The sequence below is a fragment of the Piliocolobus tephrosceles genome, chromosome 6 (genome assembly GCF_002776525.5).
Source record: "Piliocolobus tephrosceles isolate RC106 chromosome 6, ASM277652v3, whole genome shotgun sequence".
NCBI classification, from domain to species: domain Eukaryota; kingdom Metazoa; phylum Chordata; class Mammalia; order Primates; family Cercopithecidae; genus Piliocolobus; species Piliocolobus tephrosceles.
This window is the reverse complement of record NC_045439.1, coordinates 47,857,114-47,877,298: the sequence shown is the minus strand read 5'-3', so window position 1 is coordinate 47,877,298 and position 20,185 is coordinate 47,857,114. Positions and strand designations below refer to the sequence as shown.

General features: G+C 39.7%; 1 protein-coding gene across 1 annotated transcript in view; it reads right to left on the bottom strand.

The window, feature by feature from the left end:
* Positions 1 to 20,185, bottom strand: part of CCDC175 (coiled-coil domain containing 175) — a 62,908-nt gene that overhangs the window by 19,657 nt on the left and 23,066 nt on the right. Inside the window, exons 9-14 of the mRNA XM_023231608.3 lie at positions 15,744 to 15,880; positions 13,879 to 13,989; positions 11,656 to 11,727; positions 9,677 to 9,812; positions 8,996 to 9,127; positions 2,813 to 2,951 (exon numbers count right to left, since the gene is read on the bottom strand). Of these exons, the coding sequence (XP_023087376.2) occupies positions 2,813 to 2,951; positions 8,996 to 9,127; positions 9,677 to 9,812; positions 11,656 to 11,727; positions 13,879 to 13,989; positions 15,744 to 15,880 (727 nt within the window). The remainder of the gene's footprint in view (positions 1 to 2,812; positions 2,952 to 8,995; positions 9,128 to 9,676; positions 9,813 to 11,655; positions 11,728 to 13,878; positions 13,990 to 15,743; positions 15,881 to 20,185) is intronic.

Below are 20,185 nucleotides of genomic sequence, written 5' to 3'. Positions count from 1 at the left end.
GGCTTGCAGTGAGCTGAGATCCGGCCACTGCACTCCAGCCTGGGTGACAGAGCGAGACTCCGTCTCAAAAAAAAAAAAAAAAAAAAAAAAAAAAATATGCTTATGCTCTTTGCATTTTCTCTGTTTCCACCAAGTTCTCTTGTTCTGTCCATTTCAGTTTCTCTTTCACACTGGGTGCTTCAGATCTTTGTCTGATCCCATTTAATAGTCCTGGGTGAGCTTTAATATACAGTGATCAGGACGGAACCAGCCATTTGAGGGGACCATCGAATGTTGGTGCTGTTGTGGAGCTTTTCTCTGAACTATTCAGTTTCCTTAGAGGAAGAATACATTAGTCTCCTTCCTCAGGTTGGGGTAAGGGATTATGGAAGAGTTCACACCACCATTGGCTGGCAGCATTCATCAAGCTGAACTCAGAGGGGATCTCAGTGGGGATCTTGGTACAGTACCTGTCTTCTGCTCTCAACCATATCTGATGCCTTGCAGTCGGAAGACTTCTGGTCCAGTTTCTTTGCCAGCATTGAGGAGGAGGAGGAGTCACTCAGCTAACTGCACAAGGAGGGGGTTTGACCTGGAGCTCTAATTGCTCTTTATAAAGACTTTTCAACCAACCTTTAGCCCTGTGACTCATCTCAGCTGTCATAGTTTCAGGGGACGCCACTGCCTGTGACTTTACAGCTTCAGGGGAAAGAACTTTTTGCCTACATGGTGCTGTTTTTGGCAGGCTCTTGGTATTTATATTTCTCTTTCTACCTCTATCCAATTACATCTTCCCAAAATTTGTTGATATTTATTATCAGGTAATAAATAAATAATAAATCAGCAGATAGCAAATGTCTTATCTCTGCCAGTGTTTTGGTACTTATGGATTTGCATCCTTTTTTTAAAAAAAAAAAAAACCTTTATATACATATTTGGGAGTTTTATGAGGGAACAAAGATATATGTATATGCTTTATCCATCAGCTTTAACTAAAAGCTTTCTGTGTATGGAGCCCATGCATGCCATTCTCTGTAAGTGTAACTGCTGGCAAGCCAACTTTCCTGCTCTTATGTTCCCTTTACTTCTTTTCTCCTGTCTTCCCCTCTTTTATCTACTTTCTTCAGCATTTTCTCCCCTTTGTTTACATTAAGAGATTTAGTACTTTCAATGTATTACTTACTTTTATGCTCCTAGTGTTTCTTATATCCTCTACCTAGTACACGAAGGGATAGGAAGAATGGCTGGGAAAGTAGAAAACTGGGAATAGGCCGGGTGCGGTGGCTCACATCTATAATCCCAGCACTTTGTGAGGCCAAGGTGGACAGATCATGAGGCCAGGAGTTCAAGACCATCTTGACCAACACGGTGAAACCCCATCTCTACTGAAAATACAAAAATTGGCCGGGCATGGTGGTGCACACCTGTAATCCCAGCTACTCAGGAGGCTGAGGCAGGAGAATTGCTTGAACACAGGAGGTGGAGGTTGCAGTGAGCCGAGATTGCGCCATTGTACTCCAGCCTGGGCAACAGAGCGAGACTCCACCTCAAAAAAAAAAGAAAGCAAGAGACCTATGTATTGTAAGTCTGGGTAAAAGTGGTAAGAGGCCAAGAAAACTTACTTAAGTTGACTAAATGAAAACCTGACAAGAAAGTGGAAAATCATCTGAGGAGTGGGAACCAGGTCAACTACCCATGTATTATTATTATAACATTCTGACATTTTAAAAATCCACCCTCCTTGGCAATAATCACTATTCACTTTTGAATTTTTTTATTCTATATTTGAACATAATTGGAGTTCCATATGAATGTCCCATTTTGACACAGGCGATTTTAATTCCTATCCCCATATTCGTCTTTGCTAACCAGCAGACAAATTTTGTTCCCTTCTAGTCCTTTCTGTAACTTTTGGTCCTGGCCTTCTGATTCCCATGTCTCTTCTTTCATCATCTAGAAGATACAAATTCTGGAAGTTGTTCCCACTTAAAGACTTGGGCAGATTCCTTAGGTAATGACCCTCTATTCTCCAAATGCAATACAAGACTCAAAACCCAAAAAGATGATTCTGGGCCAGGCACAGCACTTTGGGAGGCCAAAGCAGAAGGCTCTCCTAAGCCCAGGAGTTTGAGATTAGCCTGGGCAACATAGTGAGACCCTGTGTGTTTTTGGTTTTGTTTTTTTTTTTAAAAAAAAACAAAAGATTCTGGATATATAAACTTCGGACCTTGGGTACAGGGTTGAATGATTACATCCAATCTTTTGTGGAAAAAATAATTATTTTTATATTAAACATACATGATTATACTATGTAATATAATTAAAAAATATGCATACTTTTGGACATATTTCACATCCTCTACTAACCCAGATCTGAGACAAGCTCTTACCTATCTGTGCCTTAGGAGGAAGTTAGTGGAAAAAAATTTGAGGAGTGCTTACTCAATAACTGGTTAAATCATAGCAGGAAAAGAGATATAATTTGCAAATTCATGGTAAGACATAGAAAAAAATTCCCACATGGTAGCAAACAAATGAGTTAGTTCTACCTTTCCTAACTATAGAGAGAAAGAAAATAATATAGTAAAGGACTAAGTCTTAAATAGTTTTTAAAAGAGAAAAGGAAAATTTTGACAATAGCAACAGTAAGATTGTAGTGTGGAGGAGAAATTAGTAGGTGAAGCAAAAACTAGAGAGCAGAGAGCTAAAGGTGATGGGGAAAGTTCGGTGAGCTTCCCCATTGGCTTGCAACTGATGACCTGCCTTGTGTGAGAAGATGACAGTGAAATTCTTACCTGGGATTGAGTTTAATTACTAAATGCTTCATATTTACCTGTAATAGTATTACTGAGCTCTTGCAACTTTCTTTTTTTCTCTTTATACTCTTGTTCTGCCACCTGAAGTTGCGGAAGACACTCAACTAGTTCTTCTTGCTTTTCTTTGTTAATTTGTGTTTCCTTAACAAATATTTCCTTTAAAGAAAATAAAACCAATTGAGAAATATAATTTTGGATAATTCACACAACAATTTAAAGTAGAATATAAGTTTTTGGAGGGAAAGAGTTTAGTCTGTCTTGGTCTCCTATCCTGAGGTACATAGAAAGATATATGGCATATAATAATCTTTTAATAAATATTTGCTCCCTGACTCACTGACACTCTGACAATCCACAAAGTAAGGAGATTAGATTCAATTGGTTCTCTAAAGACCCCTTCTGCTTTAAACCTCTTCTGCTATCTCTCTATGAACACTACCATGTATACAGCCCAAAAACATATCTGAGAAAATTTCCTTCGGTAATTTACCAAAAAGAGGCAGATAAACAGAATACACTTCCAAGAAATGTTGGATGTGAGAAATGGGAAGAAGATAGAAGTAATTGGATATAATATTAAAATAAAAAAGTGCCCAAAGCAAAACATGAAGATGCCTGCCTACTTATTGAAACTCAAGTTTTGTTTACTTTCAAATGGAATAATAGTTGGACCTTTCTTAGCAAATCAGGATGGATTTTAAATGGTGAGTAAGGCAGAGACCGCCAGCTGATGTTTAATATTTGTTCTCTTCTCCTTCAATATTAGGGCTCCTGAGTTTCGGCTGAGCACATGGCTTCTGGCTAGAGTGTGGTTTCCGGGCTTCCCTTCCGGGTGGGTATGACCAAGGAGTTTGTGAATGGAAGTCATTTGTGCCGCTTCTGGGCTCTGCTCCTGCAACAGGAACAGCTGTGTGCTCCCCTGGTCCTTTCCTCCCTCCCCTAGACAGAGGAGAATGAGAATGGAAGCTACTCCTTGACACACAGATGTTAGGCTCATGCTGAGAATGGCAGAGCCACCCTGCCAGCCCTGGACCCCTTCCTTATGGCCTGGATTGGGAAAGAGAAACAAACATCTCTCTTGCTATAATGACCCCTTAGAGCATCTTCTCGACTAGATGTTCAGACTCACAAAATTTGATTAGGCTACACTTGACCCAGTTTACTCTTAAAAACTTTGTTTTAATTTTCATTTTTGTCTAAGTTATATGCACACATAATTGGAAAGAAATGCTAAATTTTAGCAGGGCAGTGCCAGGCATGCTTCCCTACTGGGAGGTGTCTGCACAAAGACAGCAGACCAGTGGCTTCATCTAAAGTGATAATTTAGATGCAAGAGAGAGAGAGAGAGACTCACACAGGTGGGGTTATAGCCTCTCTGGCTTAGAAACCCCATGTTCATACAGGAACTAGTACCTCTTGGACATACCTTCCAGGTTTCAAAGGTTATACCCACTTAAGAGAGCCACCAAACCCAGGGAAACCCAATGCCACAGTTTCCCGTGGGTTATTTTTCCAGTCAAGATGCAGCATACAAATCAGGAGTCATTGTTATACAAGCAATGTTGCTTCATAATACAGCTGATATTCTACCTTCATTAGGCTATTAGGGGAAGGAGCCAGGAAGTTAACCCAGGGCCAGTTTTCCAATAAAAAAAGGAAAGAGGGTTGTTAACCCTTTTCACATCTTGCTTATGATCACTGTGTTTTAGTATATCTTTGATAGAGTAGTTTTCTTGCACCTTAACTAATACACGGATATGCTGGCTGATGTGTCTCCTCCCAAATTGCCATTAGCATCCTTATGAATAAATACAAAGAAGCTAAAATGCATAGAAAAATACCATAAATCAAAAATATCATAATGCAGAAACAGGAGTACATTTCTCCAGACTTCAACATTTAAGCAGGTTGAGTTAAGAAACTCAATCCAGCCAGGCGCGGTGGCTCACGCCCGTAATCCCAGCACTTTGGGAGGCTGAGGCGGGGAGATCATGAGGTCAGGAGATGGAGACTATCCTGGCTAACATGGTGAAACCCTGTCTCTACCAAAAATACAAAAAAATTAGCCAGGCGTGGTGGCATGCACCTGTAGTCCCAGCTACTCAGGAGGCTGAGGCAGGAGAAGGAGGTGGAGGTTGCAGTGAGCCGAGATCGCACCACTGCACTCCAGCCTGGGCAACAGAGTGAGACCCAGTCTCAAAAAAAAAAAAAAAAAGAAATTCAATCCTGTATTATCCATATTATGTTTTTTAGAAAAGAATAGCCTGTAAATACAAGTTTGTATGTACATGCATTAATTCACTCCCATTGCCTGCACGCAGCTCAGGTTCCCAGGGCTGCCCTGGGAACCATTGTCTTGTTCCGTGCTCTGAAAGAGACTGTAGGGTACCAGGTTCAGTGTAGCAAGTTGTTGCTTGCCTGTGGGCTCAGGTTGGAGTGGGGCAGCCAGTCAGGTTCACACGGTCTTCAGATCCTTCCATATCCTTTCTCATTGTCTCTGATTCCTGATTCTAAAATGCATATTTTAGAGATCAGTGGTGACAGGCTCCAGTTTCTGCTCCAGTTTTCCCATCTCCCTGAAGTTGGAGCGTTGGAAAAGAGAGACCAATGCAGATTCCAGTCCATCCTCGCTCATCCTGTGAGTTCCGGTTTGTTTTTGCTTCCATTCACTTCCTGTTGGTCTTTCCATCCCAAGTACCTGCCCCGCTGACTTCAGGCCCCAGCACCAGATGTAAAGCTGACAGTCTCACCGGACTGTGTAACTAGATACCACAGTTGCAGAAGGTCAATCCTATAATAAACCCGTTTTCTGGTGGCTGTGCTTCTCTGATCAAATTCTGCCAGATACAGGGCTGTAGGACCCAGAAAAGTGAATGGTCCTTGGTCTGGGCTTTTCCATGCTATATCAGGATGATGTGCAAAATCTGTGGCAGGCTCTTATAGAAGATTTACAATGGAGGGCCCGGTATCGGAGCCAGGCCTATGGAAAAGTCAGTCACAGCACTGCCTTGTCGACAACACATCCCAACAATGGGACGTTTATACTATGAACCAGTGACTAACCTACTATTCAGGGCTGCTTTCCTTCGAATTTATGGGTCACAGACCCAAATGGTAGTGGAACTTCTTGCTATTCAACCTAATGATTTTGCTTTTCCTCCCCGTGACTTTGGGTTCTGTTAATTAAGAGATACTACTGAGGAGAAAAATGGTTCCACCAGGGGCACGACAAGAGTTTCATAAACCACTACGTGAGGTTGCGTCCTTCTAATTTTGGGCTCCTCGTGCCACTGAATCAAAGGCAGAAATGGGATTACAATGTGCCTGAGGTTGTTGGTGGTGATTATCAAGGGGAAATCGGGTTATTGCTATGTAATAACGGTGACCAGGCTGTCATTGGCCTATCCCTTTGTGTGAATTAGGCACGCAGTGAGCACACAGCTTGGCAAGCCGAGTGCAGGCTGGAGATCTGTCTGTAGTGGTTTGCAGTTGATTTTCTTGGGTTCTGTGATCTACCAGTCATCTTATCTGCCAAGCCTTATGCTTCTATTTTACGTATGTTGCCTAATTGCACTGTATAAACTTGAGTAAAAAGTTACATAGGATCCTTATTCCTTATTCTGTTCATGACTCAAAGGGGATTGCCCTCATTGTTTTACCAGTAGGCATGATGGTAAAATTATCAAAAATATCTGAGACGCTGACCGCTTCTTAACACCTCTTTGGTTACCATTTTGGTTCAAGCCACCTTCATTTTTAACTTGGGTTATTGCTTTAGCTCCCTAATTGTTCTTCCTGTGTCCACCCTTTGGTTTCCTAAATTCTACTCAACATAGAAGCTAGAGTGATCCTATTTAAAGGAAAAACTCAGATTATTTCAGCCCTCCACTCAGAACCCTCCAATGGCTTTCTAGCCCAGACAGAGCAAAGGACAAAGTACTTCTGATGGCCTATAAGGGTGTGCCTGATGCTCCACTTGGATCTCCCCTTGAGAGCGGACTCACCACACCATTGTGAGGAATGTGCTTAGCTCACACCTCCAATAGTTGGCTCCTTCAGGGTAAGCTCAGCTATCTAGCCAGTATCATGCTCCTTTGGGACAGTCCCCAGTCAATGACTAAGCAAGGAGGTGATACAAGGATGCAGCCAGCCATTTCTGCCCAAGGCAGGCCTCTTCTAACAGGCAATCCTTGCTCCAGAGCTCCCCAGAGGTTACGTAATGGCCTGACAGCTTTCCCTGCCCAATCTTGTCACAGATACTTCTCCCTAATATACTTTATCAGTCCTAATTCCATCTCAGCATCTGCTTCCTGACGATGACTCCCACCACCCCTGGCATTCCCAGCTGTTATTCAGTAACCCCACCCCCTTGTGATTCCTTAGATAGGAGGGTCCTGCCTCAGGCCCTTCCTGCCTAGCATGCCCTCTGCCTGGAGCCATCTCCTGCAGACAGCTTCAGGGCACCCTTCCTCATATTCAGGGCTGGACCCTTCTCTAACTACCCCTATTTACAACAGCACACACACCATATCACGTGCACTCTCCCTGTCCCATTTTCCTGCTTGATTTTTCTCTATGGCATTTATAACCATCCAATACACTACTTGTTCTACTTGTTTCTCTCATTTATTTTCATTTTCCCGTGTTAGATAGTAAGCTCCATAAAGGCAGAGTTTTTGCCTGTTTCGCAGCATTTAGAAGAATGCCAGGCACCTAGACTAATGCTTTCCACCCCGCCTCCTCTCCCCTCTCACCCCTTTTCTTCTAACATTGCAGTCATTTGTGTCATGCTTTCTTTCCTTTGTTTATTCTCCAAGTTGCGGGGTTTCGGTTTCACCTCTTCCTATTTTCTGGCCATCACCTTCTGACATCTCTTCCCTAAGTTCCTACATTTCCATACTAATAATTTTCCTTTGTACTGCTATTAAATTAATTCATAGAAGAATGTTTGATCATAGATTTTTGTTTGTTTGTTTTTGAGGCAGAGTCTCACTCTGTTGTCCAGGCTGGAATGCAGTGGCGCGATCTCGACTCACTGCAAACTCTGTCTGCTGGGTTCAAGTAATTCTCTGCCTCAGCCTCCCTAGTAGCTGGGATTACAGGCACGTGCCACCACGCCTGGCTAATTTTTTTGTATTTTTAGTAGAGATGGAGTTTCACTATCTTGGCCAGGCTGGTCTTGAACTCCTGACATCGTGATCCACCCACCTCAGCCTCCCAAAGTGCTGGGATTACCGACATGAGCCACTGCACCTGGCCTGATCATAGTTTTTATTTGTTCCATGCCACCATTTTTTCTGAGTGTTCTTCATTTGTTGGAAAGTTTTGTTCCTCTTTTCAGTTGTTTTTCTTCTAGTATTTTTGTATGAAAAATGTGACTACTTTCTTTTGGTTACTAATATTATTAATAGAAAGAATTGGCTGTCCTTGGGCCAGTCATCTGCAGAGGGTTTCTGCAGGATGTGGCAGGATGGGATGGGGTCGGGGAAGACAACTTGGATCAGATAAGACTCTAAACTAGGAAATTTTCCGACTCCCTAATTTCGTCCTGCAGTATGAGACTATTTCCTTCAAATAAAGCCCCTCTTTGGTGTAGCCAAGACCTCTTCTTCCTTTTCAAACCTAATTAAGCTCAGGAAGGCCATCCCTATTCTCAGCTGCTCTGCTAATGGCTGCCTCCAGGGTAATATCATCGCCTTGAAAAGGTGCATTTTTAAATTGTGTTTCTGTGGACCTGGCACTTCTGGGTACTTTCAGTGCCTTTTCTCTCCACCTCCCCCAGCATCCATGCCCTGTTCTATCTCAGGTTGGCTTTTAGCAGTTCCCAAGGCACCATGATACCCTCTTTTTAAGGAGCACGTCTGAGATTGACTTTACTAATCTCCCTTGCCCCAGCTATTTTCAAGCCAGCTCCAAATGGCTTCCTACACAACTCCACCTGTCTCCAAGGCCATTGCCAACAGTTCTACATAATTTGAAGTGTGATTATTATTATTATTATTATTTTTTGCTGAAAAAAATATTTCTTATTGCTCTTCTTCCTCTTCAGGAAAAGAAGAAAGATCCAAAATGGAATTGTAACCTTTTTCATACTAGAATATTTATTTTACATTTAACTGATTAGAATAGCATGAAATAGTATTCCCCCTCCCCATCATGTAGTCATCCAAAAGTATTCTTAGATGCAAAATAAAATTTACCTCATACTTGCTTAACTCTTTGATTAACATTTTTTCTTTGCTAATAAATGCTTTCTCTTCTTCTTTTAATTCTATTGTAAGTTTTTCAATCTGTGCCACAAAGTCATTGATCTCCTTTTCTCTGAAACTGGTCTAATTAGAGAAAAATGAAAATTTGTCATTTCTCTTGTAGTGATCAGCCTTACATTTTCAAATAGCCAGGAAATTAATATCTCTTTGCATGAGACCTGCTTCTGATTTCAGTTCATATAATTTCTCAGCAACCACTGAGAGTAATATTTTTTCCTCCAGAAATTAAGTTCTTCACCAAATGATATTTTTATAAATATGACATGAGGAGTGGGGAGGGTAGAGGACAGTGGGTGAGCAGAGGGTAAATATAAAAGCTTAAAAAAATGATACATGGGCTCATATTTTTAGAGGTAATTCCCCTAAAGACTAACCTCAAGTAAGTTTCCGGTTACATGCTTCAAAAGCATGTTCTACTGTATTTGCTAATTCTCTCTAGTTAATATACAGCAAACGAATACATTTCCTAAGAAAATTAAATAACTCACTCTAAACATGAAATCAGCAGAAAGGAAAATACTTTTTAATAAGATAGGATTTAATTAAATATTGAAGGAGAATTGCTGATATGAAATGTAGGGGACTAATTCTAAGTTCCTTCAGTTCCCTTACCTTGTTAAGTAATTCAATTCGTCTAGCTTCTGCATTCTGAATTTTTTCTGTAAGAGCTTGTATTTCAGCTGTTATCTTGGCTGTCCAACGTGCATGCTTTTTTCTCAAGCAAGCTATTTTCCACTGAGTTATAACACTACAGATTAGAACAAAAAGAATTGCCATTAAGTTGACATAGCAGTTTACTAAAAAGATGAAGAAATTCAAAGCAAACAAGTCATACCATGACTACACAAAATTGTTTGCACTATTAGTGTTGCAGACTACACATATAGCATGAAAAAGTAAGACAAAACATTAACTTCCTCAATTCTGTCTCTGCAAGTTGCTTCAGAGTAAGAAGTTACATCTGCACGTCCAATAGAACAGTGAACAAACCACACTTGGCAGCTTGCCTCCTTCAGGTAAAGGATAGAAATGAGGAAGGCTTGGGGCAAAGTGGAAAACGAGGCCCAGGCAGAAATAGTAATAGAATTATCTAAATTACCAGATGTGCTACTAATAGATTTCAGACTTCTGGGTTCTCAAATTTTTCTCCACCACAACATTAAAAAGCTACATATTTGAAGAATGGTAAAAATGTGCAATTAGGGCCAGGCGCGGTGGCTCACACCTGTTAATCCCAGCACTTTGGGAGGCCGAGGAGGGCAGATCACCTGAGGTCAGGAGTTCAAGACCAGCCTGCCCAACATGGAGAAACCCTGTCTCTACTAAAAATACAAAAAAATTAGGCAGATGTGGTGGCACAGGCCTGTAATCCTAGCTACTTGGGAGGCTGAGGCAGGAGAATCACTTGCAACTGGGAGGCGGGGGTTGCGGTGAGCTGAGATCGTGTCATTGCACTCCAGCCTGGGCAACAAGAATAAAACTCCATTTCAAAAAAAAAAAAAGTGCAATTAGAGTCTTTAAGTGCACATTCAATAATAACATTAGCCGGGCACGGTGGCTCATGCCTGTAATCCCAGAACTTCGGGAGGCCGAGGTGGGCAGATCACTTGAGGCCAAGAGTTTCAGACCAGCCTGGCCAACATAGTGAAACCCCGTCTCTACTAAAAATACAAGAATTAGCCAGGCATGATGACACGTGTCTGTAATCCCAGCTACTCAGGAGAATCACCTGAATCTGGGAAGCAGCGGTTGTGGTGAGCTGAGATCGCTCCACTGCACTCCAGCCTGGGCCCCAGAGTGAGACTCCATCTCAGAAAAAAAAAAAAAAAATTAGCTGGGCATGGTAGTGCATGCCTGTAGTCCCAGCTAATCTGGTGGCCAAGGCATGAGAATCATTTGAACCTGGAAGGAAGAGGTTGCAGTTTGCCAAGATGGCACCACGGCACTACATCTTGGGCGACAGAGCAAGATTCTCTCTCAAAATAATAATAATAATACTAACAATAACAACAACAATGATAATATAATACAGCTAAGTATAAGCAAGAGCTTTTTAGCTGCACTGATCTAAATACAGTATTTTACATGTATCATCTCATTTACATTCACAGCTACTTTATAAGGTAGGTACTGTTATCCTTCTCCACTTTATAGGGATGGGAGCAAAGATAAGTTATTAAATAACTTAGCCTTGGTCACAGAGCTAATAGGACAGCAACCAAAGCAGGCCATCTGGAGAGCCGGTAGACTTCATGCCACCTTCCTCTCTTATCACACCTGTCACCTCCCCTACTGGTTCACAAAGAGGCCTGGATGAGCAAAAGGCATTGCACAAATATTAGCAATTTTACTCTTTGGTGTCTGCACTTGATTGAAATGGAAAACTTTGGTTCTGTTCAATGCCAAAAAAAAAAAAAAAAAAAAAAAAAGCAAATTAACCAATACATCTAGATCTGAGATAATTTACACATAATTTAGGAAAATCATTCCCTTGGGTTCTAGTAACGACAAGTATTTTGCACTGTTCATTAAGATAACATATATCGCTGATAACACAAAACACCAATAACATTTTTTTTTTTTTTTTTTACCATCTCTGACTTTCTCTTTCCAGGTTAGCACTCAGGATTTTGATTTGTTGCTGATACACTGTTTTTGTTGCTCTAAAAAGAAAAACATATTGGATTTTGCATTTGTGGGAACTGTTAGAATATACAATATACTCTTTATGTATAATTTGTATGCTCAGTAAGGCTATAGTCTAATAGGGAGACAAAATAAGCCTTGTGAAACAACTAAACATTTCAGTGGCAGATTGATAGACAATTACAATTCTGTGTTAGTGCAAACTGATTCGGCAACAGTTGTGAATAGCCAAGGATAGAGAAGAGATTTCTAGGGAGGCAATTGACAAAGTGTTACTAGAGGTTAATGTTTCTCAGAGGGAGGAATGTGGATTGTCAGAATGGAGGTGCAATCTTACCAAGGAAAGGGTGTCATCATTTGCAAATACAGAGAGGGAAGGAACAGCAAGTCAGGCCTCTGTTATGACATAAGGTAGGCTTGCTGTATACAGAGGACATGAAGGAGAGAATAACCCTATGACACAAGAGGAAGTAAGGTTGACACATTGTTGAGGAACTCCAGACCCTAGATTGAGCTCTGATTTGATATAATATATAATTCATAAAGCCAACATAGTTTCTTGAGCTGGGGAAAAGTAGTAACTAAGGATAGAAGATTTTCTTGCGGTAGGATGGATGGAAATATGAAGATTCCAACGTAGGTGACAGAAGCCTTTATTTTTATCCCCTGCCCTGCCTTTTCCCTATGAAGTGCTTCTTGGACAGAAATGAATTGAAAGCCACATAAGTAAAATGCTGCTTTATATCTTTTGAAAGAAATATTCATAAATAAAACCTAGCATAGGAAACACTCTTAAACAAACTAGAAACATACCTGTTCTCATGTTTCTTTCTCTGTTTGGATTTCTGTTGGTACGTGCTTGAATTTTCATCACCACCTATCTTACTTCTATAAGCTAGCTTCGTCATTGTCCTGTATTTAAATCATGTGTCTTCCTTTGTGTGGTGATATTATTTCCCCATACAATGAGCACAGAAAAATCTGACTTGCTTTTAAAGGTCTAGTTCAAATTTTAAATCCTGTATAACGAAGGACTCCTTGATTTCACTTTCATGCCTGACTGTTTTTTATAATTCACTGTCACACATGGTTTATTTTTCACCATCATATGTGGTTCATTAATTATATCAAATGTGTTAGTCTTGCTTCTCTGCCCAACTGAACTATAAGGTGCCTTACGCTCAGTCTTAATGTGTACAATTGTAGAATATTTACATAGGTCATTTTGACAATCATTATAAAAGTGAAAAATATGCATCCTCCTTTGATCCAGCACTTCAACTTTTAGGACTTTATTACAAATTTAAAAAAAAGTCATACAGGTAGAGAGAGATATGTTAACTTCAAATATTTGTAATATAGGCAACAGACAAAAGTAAATCTCCATCAATAGAGTGCTGGTTAAATACAATATAGTATAATGTGTATTATACTATAGAATACTATGCAGTTAGAGAAAAGATATTTGTGTGTGTGTGTGTGTGTGTGTGTATATATATATATGAAATATATATATTTCAAACTCAACAGGTAAGCATAAAAAATAGTACAAAGAATTCCCATATATCCTTCACCAACTTCTCCAACCGTTACCATTTTACCTAATTTGTTTTATCATCCTCCTAGCTATAATTTTAAGTGAAACAAATTCAGTTATAGTAGAGTATAATCCAATTTTTGGATACATACATATAAATACATATTTGAAAGCATATATAGTAAACTGTTAACAGTGATTATGCCTGTGGAGAGATGGAGAGATTAGGGTAACTTTTACTCTCTAAGTTATGCATTTTACATTTGAATTTTAAAATCATATATAGGTATTATTTTTTAAGCAGAAAAAGATTAAAATTAAAATGCCTTAGAATGAAGAAATGAACATCAATGGGACTCAGTGTTGTGACAATGTTCAGGCACATTCTTGCCACTCCACCCCAACTGGTCCATTACTGGGGCCCAGGAGCTCCCATAAAATTCAGAACCTGTCTATCCTTTCAATGAAAAAGTCCATGAGAATGACTTCTAGACTGTGAAACAGAGAGAGCTAGTTATAAACTTCCGTTTCTGTAGTATGTTAGAAATCAACATAGATTTATTGCTATCATTTATTAAAAAATAAATGCAGAGCAAGTAAAGATAAAAAATTTCAAAGGCAACAAACATACTGTTGAAGTTCCTGGAGTGTGATGAGTCCTTCTTCCATATTTTTGATGTCTACTCTCTTTTGTGACAGAAAGTATTCTTTCTGAGTAATAAATGTCAGCTGTTTCTCATTTCTATCATGAAAAACAGAGTTACTTGTTGAAGGCTGACATAATCAAACACGCAAACACAAATAAGAATTTCAAAAATAGTTTTGAAAATTCAGATCATAAGCTATTTGCTAAATAAATTATTAAAAAATAGAAACAAAGTCTTTTTGCTGGTAGTAGCTAGATCTAAATTTATGCATAGGATTTTCTTTTTTTCAAATTTTTTCCCAGCTAATTTTTGTACTTTTGTGGAGATGTGGTTTCCCTGTGTTGCCCAGGCTGGTCTCAAACTCCTGGTCTTATGCAATCAGTCCATGTTGGCCTCCCAAAGTGCTGGATTATAGGCGTGAGCCACTGCGCCCGACCTACACATAGGATTTTTATAAAATTTATGAAAATTCCCAAGCCACTGAAAGAACATTCACCACAATAGTAACCACAAAACAAGAACAGTTGTGTAGTGCTCCATCTCTCTGAGTGGGTGTGTCTCTCCTAACGTGCTTATCAGTTCTGTCATGTTCTTCTGTGGAAGGTGAAGGAGTCAGTCAGACTAATTTTGCATATTGGCTCTACCTATTAATCAGAGTGTGATCTTAATAACAGCTAACAATTAGCTTCACCTGTGAATAAGCTTCAGTTTCACCAGCTATAAAATGAGAATTGCAATGCCTAGCTCAACGGATGAATGAATTTAATAAGAGGTAAAGTGCTCCTCTCAGTGTGTGGACTGATAAGGTTTTGTTGTTGTTGTTGTTGTTTTGTTTTGAGACAGAGTCTGGCTCTTGTTGCCCAGGCCGGAGTGCAATGGTATGATCTCAATGGTGTGATCTCAATGGTGTGATCTCAGCTCACTGTAACTTCCAACTCCCGGGTTCAAGCAATTCTCCTGCCTCAGCTTCCAGAGTAGCTGGGATTATAAGCACGTGCCACCATGCCAGCTAATTTTTTGTATTTTTAGTAGAGATGGGGTTTCAAGTAGTTATTTTTTTGTCTCAACTTGCAGGAGAAAATAATGAGCCTCAGAGAAGTTTATAGTCTTGTTCAAATGCCCAGATATTGATAGGAAGGAAGCTGCCTGCAACAGAAAGTATTTGATCTAAGTCACTCATCTTCCAACCTGCTGTGGACTGAATTGTGCCTCCCCCACCTCCAGAATTTATGTGTTGAAACTCTAACCCCCAACATGATGAAGAAATAGAGAGAGTTGGGTCATTTTTACTCTCTAAGTTATACATTCATATATTTGAATTTAAAAATCAAGTACAGGCATTACTTTTTTCATCAGAAAAAATTAAAATTTAAAGTGCTTTAGAATGGCAGAAAGGAACATTGTGGGGGCTTAGTGTCGTGATAATGTTTGAGCATATTATAAAGATGGGGCCTTTGGGGAAGTGATTAGGTTTGGATGAGGACATGAGGGTGGGACCTTATAAAAGAAAGACACCAGACAGACAGCGTGTTCTCTCTCTCTACCCTGTGAAGACACAGAGAGAAAGCAGCTGGGTGGCTGTAAGCTAGAAAAGGGCCCTCACTCAGACTTCCAGCCTCCAGAACTGTGAGAAAATCAATTTCTGTTGCTTAAGCCAGCCAGTCTATGGTATTTTGTTATGGCAGCCTGAGCTGCTGAGATAGAAACCAGTAATGATAGCAAACGTTTTCATTTTTGTCAATAGATTTTAAAACTAGGATAAGTTTAAGTGTAGAGCCACCACTTTGACAGCAAGAAAAGCACCCTATAACGATGGCATGTTGAATCACACGTGTGGGTAAAGACATACTCATCATAGATCTTTCGTTTTTGCAAGAAAGCATTTTCTTCCTCACTTAAAACAATCTTATATTGTCTGGCAAGAGTTTTCATTTTCTCTCGTAGGTCTTTGTATTCCATACGAGCAGCATGCTGTGTTTCAACCAGCTAGAGAAAAACAAAGGAGAATGAGAGAACTGGCTTCACTGCTCCTCTGAGGCCATCTGCATCAGGTGGCAACTCAGAAAGCACCTGGTATATTGCTTAGCCCACCGTGAATATGCCATAAATGCTGAGTGATTTAATTCTATAGCAAACGTGCAATTGTATACTTTGGGACCTCTACTATAAATTTGCTTTTAAGTACAGAAAAATAGTAAACTCTGCTGCAAAACCATACAGTAATAATCCATATTGAAATGCAAAATGGGATGAATAAACTGTGCCTGCTCCACAATGTTTGTATGTCCTTTTTCCAGAATATAAACTATAGAAAATGTAAAAAGAAAATGTAACATCCTCAGCTGTTCCTCAAAACATCTTTGAGTTGATATTATGCTTGCTTCTTGTGAAATATTTCTATTTGAGGACAAAACATAGTACCCACCAGTGTTCTACACGAGATCAGAAATTTTGCTTATTAGATTGCTTCAAACAAGGTAAGAAAGTCAAATTTAGCAGAAACAATGGGCTGAATAGTTCAAAACAAACTTCTATCTGAGGACAACTAAAATAGCTACATGAAAAAATATTTGTAGAAGTGTTGAAGAACTAACAAGACAATAAAAAATTATTCAAAAAACAAAAATAGAATTATTATTCAACCCAGAAATCTCATTACTGGGTATATACCCAAAGGAAAATAAATTATTCTACCAAAAGGATACCTGCACTCATGTTTATTGCAGCACTATTCAGAATAGCAAAGACATGGAATCAACCCAGTTGCCAATGAACAATGGATTGGATAAAGAAAATGTGGTAATTATACACCATGGAACATTGTGCAGTCATAAAAAAGAATGAAATCATATCCTTTCCAGCAACATGGGTGCACCTAGAGGCCATTATCCTAAATGGATTAATGCAGAAACAGAAAATGAAATACTGCATGTTCTCATTTATAAGTAGGAGCTAAACATTAGATACACACAGACACAAGGATGGGAACAATAGACACTTGGGACTCCAAAAAGGTGAAGAGAGAAGTGGGGAAGGGTTGAAAAACTACCTATTGGGTATGATGTTCACAACTTGGGTGACGGGATCATTAGCAGCCCAAATCTCAGCATTATGCAATATACCATTGTAACAAACCTGCACACGTACTTGAATCTAAAAATATAAAAAATAAATAAAGGATAATAGGGAAATACGAGGCCTAATTCTAGGAGAACGCGAGAATCCAGCATGGTAAGGTTAGCACTTAAAGTTCCTCTTGCCCTGAAGACATTTACTAACATAGAAGAAACCACTTGAAAACCAAGTTTTGGGTTTTTTTGCATGGCAAGTGGAACAAAGGCCAACATGTAATACTCATCCAGGTGTTGAGCCTACATAAACCTCCCACTATTTTGGTCTGGGATTCCAAAGAGCTTTACCCTCTAGATAAAGATAAATTGAAAGTTAACAAGTCCAATTTGACTTTGATCACCAGGGATGCTTAGCACGGATTAAGGTAGCTTGGAACTTGTAACACCCTACCCATCTGACAGAAGTGAATGTAAACTGTTCCTGGGAAACACACCATTTATCTTAATCCTCAAACTGTTTTTACAAACTGCATTAGTCCATTTTCACACTGCTGATAAAGACATACCTGCAACTGGGAAGAAAAAGAGATTTAATTGAACTTACAGTTCCACATGGCTGGGAAGGCCTCAGAATCATGGCAGGAAGCAAACGGCACTTTTTACATGGTGGTGGCAAGAGAAAATGAGGAATATGTAAAAGCGGAAACCCCTGATAAAACCATCAGATCTCATGAGACTTATTCACTACCACAAGAACAGCATGGCGGAAACTGCCTCCGTGATTCAAATTATCTCCCACCAGGTCCCTCCCACAACATGTGGGAATTACAGGAGTACAATTCAAGATGAGATTTGGGTGGGGACACAGAGCCAAACCATAGCACAAACATTTTTTGTTCAAGTACAATGTCCAGTATACAATTTTCCACCAGGAACAGAAGGAAATAAGAGCATGGACAAACATTGGCAGAAACAACACACTACAGAAACAGACTACAGACCCATAAAGACATAAGACATTGAAATTATCAGAGACTGAACTATAAAACTACTATGCTTATTATGATTAAAGAAATATTAGACATGCTTGAAAATGATGACAGGGAATTAGAAATGGTAATGAGTGACATGGCAGATTTGAAAGGTACCAAACAATTGCCAGTCGAAAAATACAATACCGGCCGGGCGTGGTGGCTCATGCCTGTAATCTCAGCACTTTGGGAGGCTGAAGCAGGTGGATCACCTGAGGTCAGGAGTTTGAGATCAGCCTGGCCAACATGGTGAAACCCCATCTCTACTAAAAATACAAAAATTAGCCGGGCATGGTGGCACATGTCTGTAGTTCCAGCTACTCCAGAGGCTGAGGCAGAAGAATTGGTTGAACCCGGGAGGTGGAGGTTGCAGTGAGCTGAGATGGTGCCATAGCACTCCAGCCTGGGCAACAGAGCGAGACTCCATCTCAAAAAAAAAAAAAAAAATACATAAAATAAAAATACAATAACTAAAATTAAGAATTCAAATAAGACCACTCTGCTTAGAATACAGGAATGGGAGACAAAAAGTAGAAAATACAGAATAGTGGGTATGATCCATAGAGGATACATATATTAATACAAATAATCACATACATACAATTGGAGTCTCAGAAAAAGATTGACACTAGCATTAAAAAGTCTTGCACCAAAAGGCTGTTGCAAAAGTAGAAAGGGTCAGAAAGAACTCTACCCTAAAGTCAGAGATAATAGATACAAAGAAAAGAGGGCCCTGGGCCATTCCCTGGGGTGGCCAATTGAGCAACTATATCTGGAGTATTTGCATCAACTATCCCCTTACTTCTGACACTTATACTAATCAGCCAACTGTAGTGGAGATTTTCTCCAAACCAAACCGGTGAGTACCACAGGCAGCAACTATTCCCAGAAGTCTAGAATTGGGTATAGAATTGCCATACCTAAGACAAGACAGGTCCTCTTCCTGACATACATCCCTCCCACCCCCTACCATGTATAAGCCCAATCAACACATTCCACTCTTGCCACAAAATTCTTTTTTTTTTTTTCCTTTTTCTTTTTCTATTTGAAGATAGCATCTCACTATGTCACTCAGGTTGGTCTTAAACTTCTGAGCTCAAATGATCCCCCAACCTTGGCCTCCTTAGTAGCTGGGATTACAGGCACACCATTGCACCCAGCATCTCCCACAAAACTACGACATGCAGGCTCAGTAAACAGAAGAGACAGGAAGAATGTACAATTAAGGCTGGCTCCAGTGGCTCACACCTGTAATTCTACCACTTTGGGAGGCTGAGGTGGGAGGATTGCTTGAGACTGGGAGGTCCAAGGCTGCAGTGAGCCATGATCATGCCACTGTACTCCAGCCTGGGTGATAGAGCAAGATACTGTCTCGAAAAAAAAAAAAAAAGCACAATTAAAAGATGAATAAATATGTAGAGTTTCTAAACATTTGAGTAAAATCAACACTGTAAGAAAAAGCAATCAAAATCTTCTGTAGCCCTGGCATGGTGGCTCGTGCCTGTAATCCTAGCACTTTGAGAGGCGGAGGTGGGAGGATCACTTGAGCCCACGATTTAGAGACCAGCCTGGGCAATACAGGGAGAACGGAACAAAAGAAACAGGTAAGCACATAATGGCTGAAAAATTTGCAGGACATATGAAAAATAGAAATTCTCAGATTTAAGAAGTCAAATAAATCCCAAAGAGGAAAAATGAAAAGAAAATTTGGACACATCATAGTGAAACTGAACAGCTAAGGCAAAGGGAACAAAGAAGATCTAAAACAAAAGACATATGCCATGTTAATGGACTGGAAGTCTCAATACTGTGAAAATGTGAAACCCTCTTCAAACTGATTTACAGATTTAATGCAATCCCAATCAAACTTCAAAAAGGTTTTTTGGAAGAACATGACAAAATTAAAAAGGTCAAGAAAAGCTGGAACAATTTGGAAGAACAAAGGTGAAGGATTTATACCACTAGCCATAAAAACTCATTTTAAAGGTACTAATTAAGACAATATTCTTTTAGTGTGAGGAGAGATGAATAGTTCAAATGAATAGAGTCAACAATCCACATATATATTTATGATCCACACTTGATTTATGACAATAGTATGACCACAATGTAGTGAAGGAAAGGATTGTATTTTCAGTAAATGGTGCTGGTTAACTGGACAACCTTATGGAAAAATACGAATCTTGACC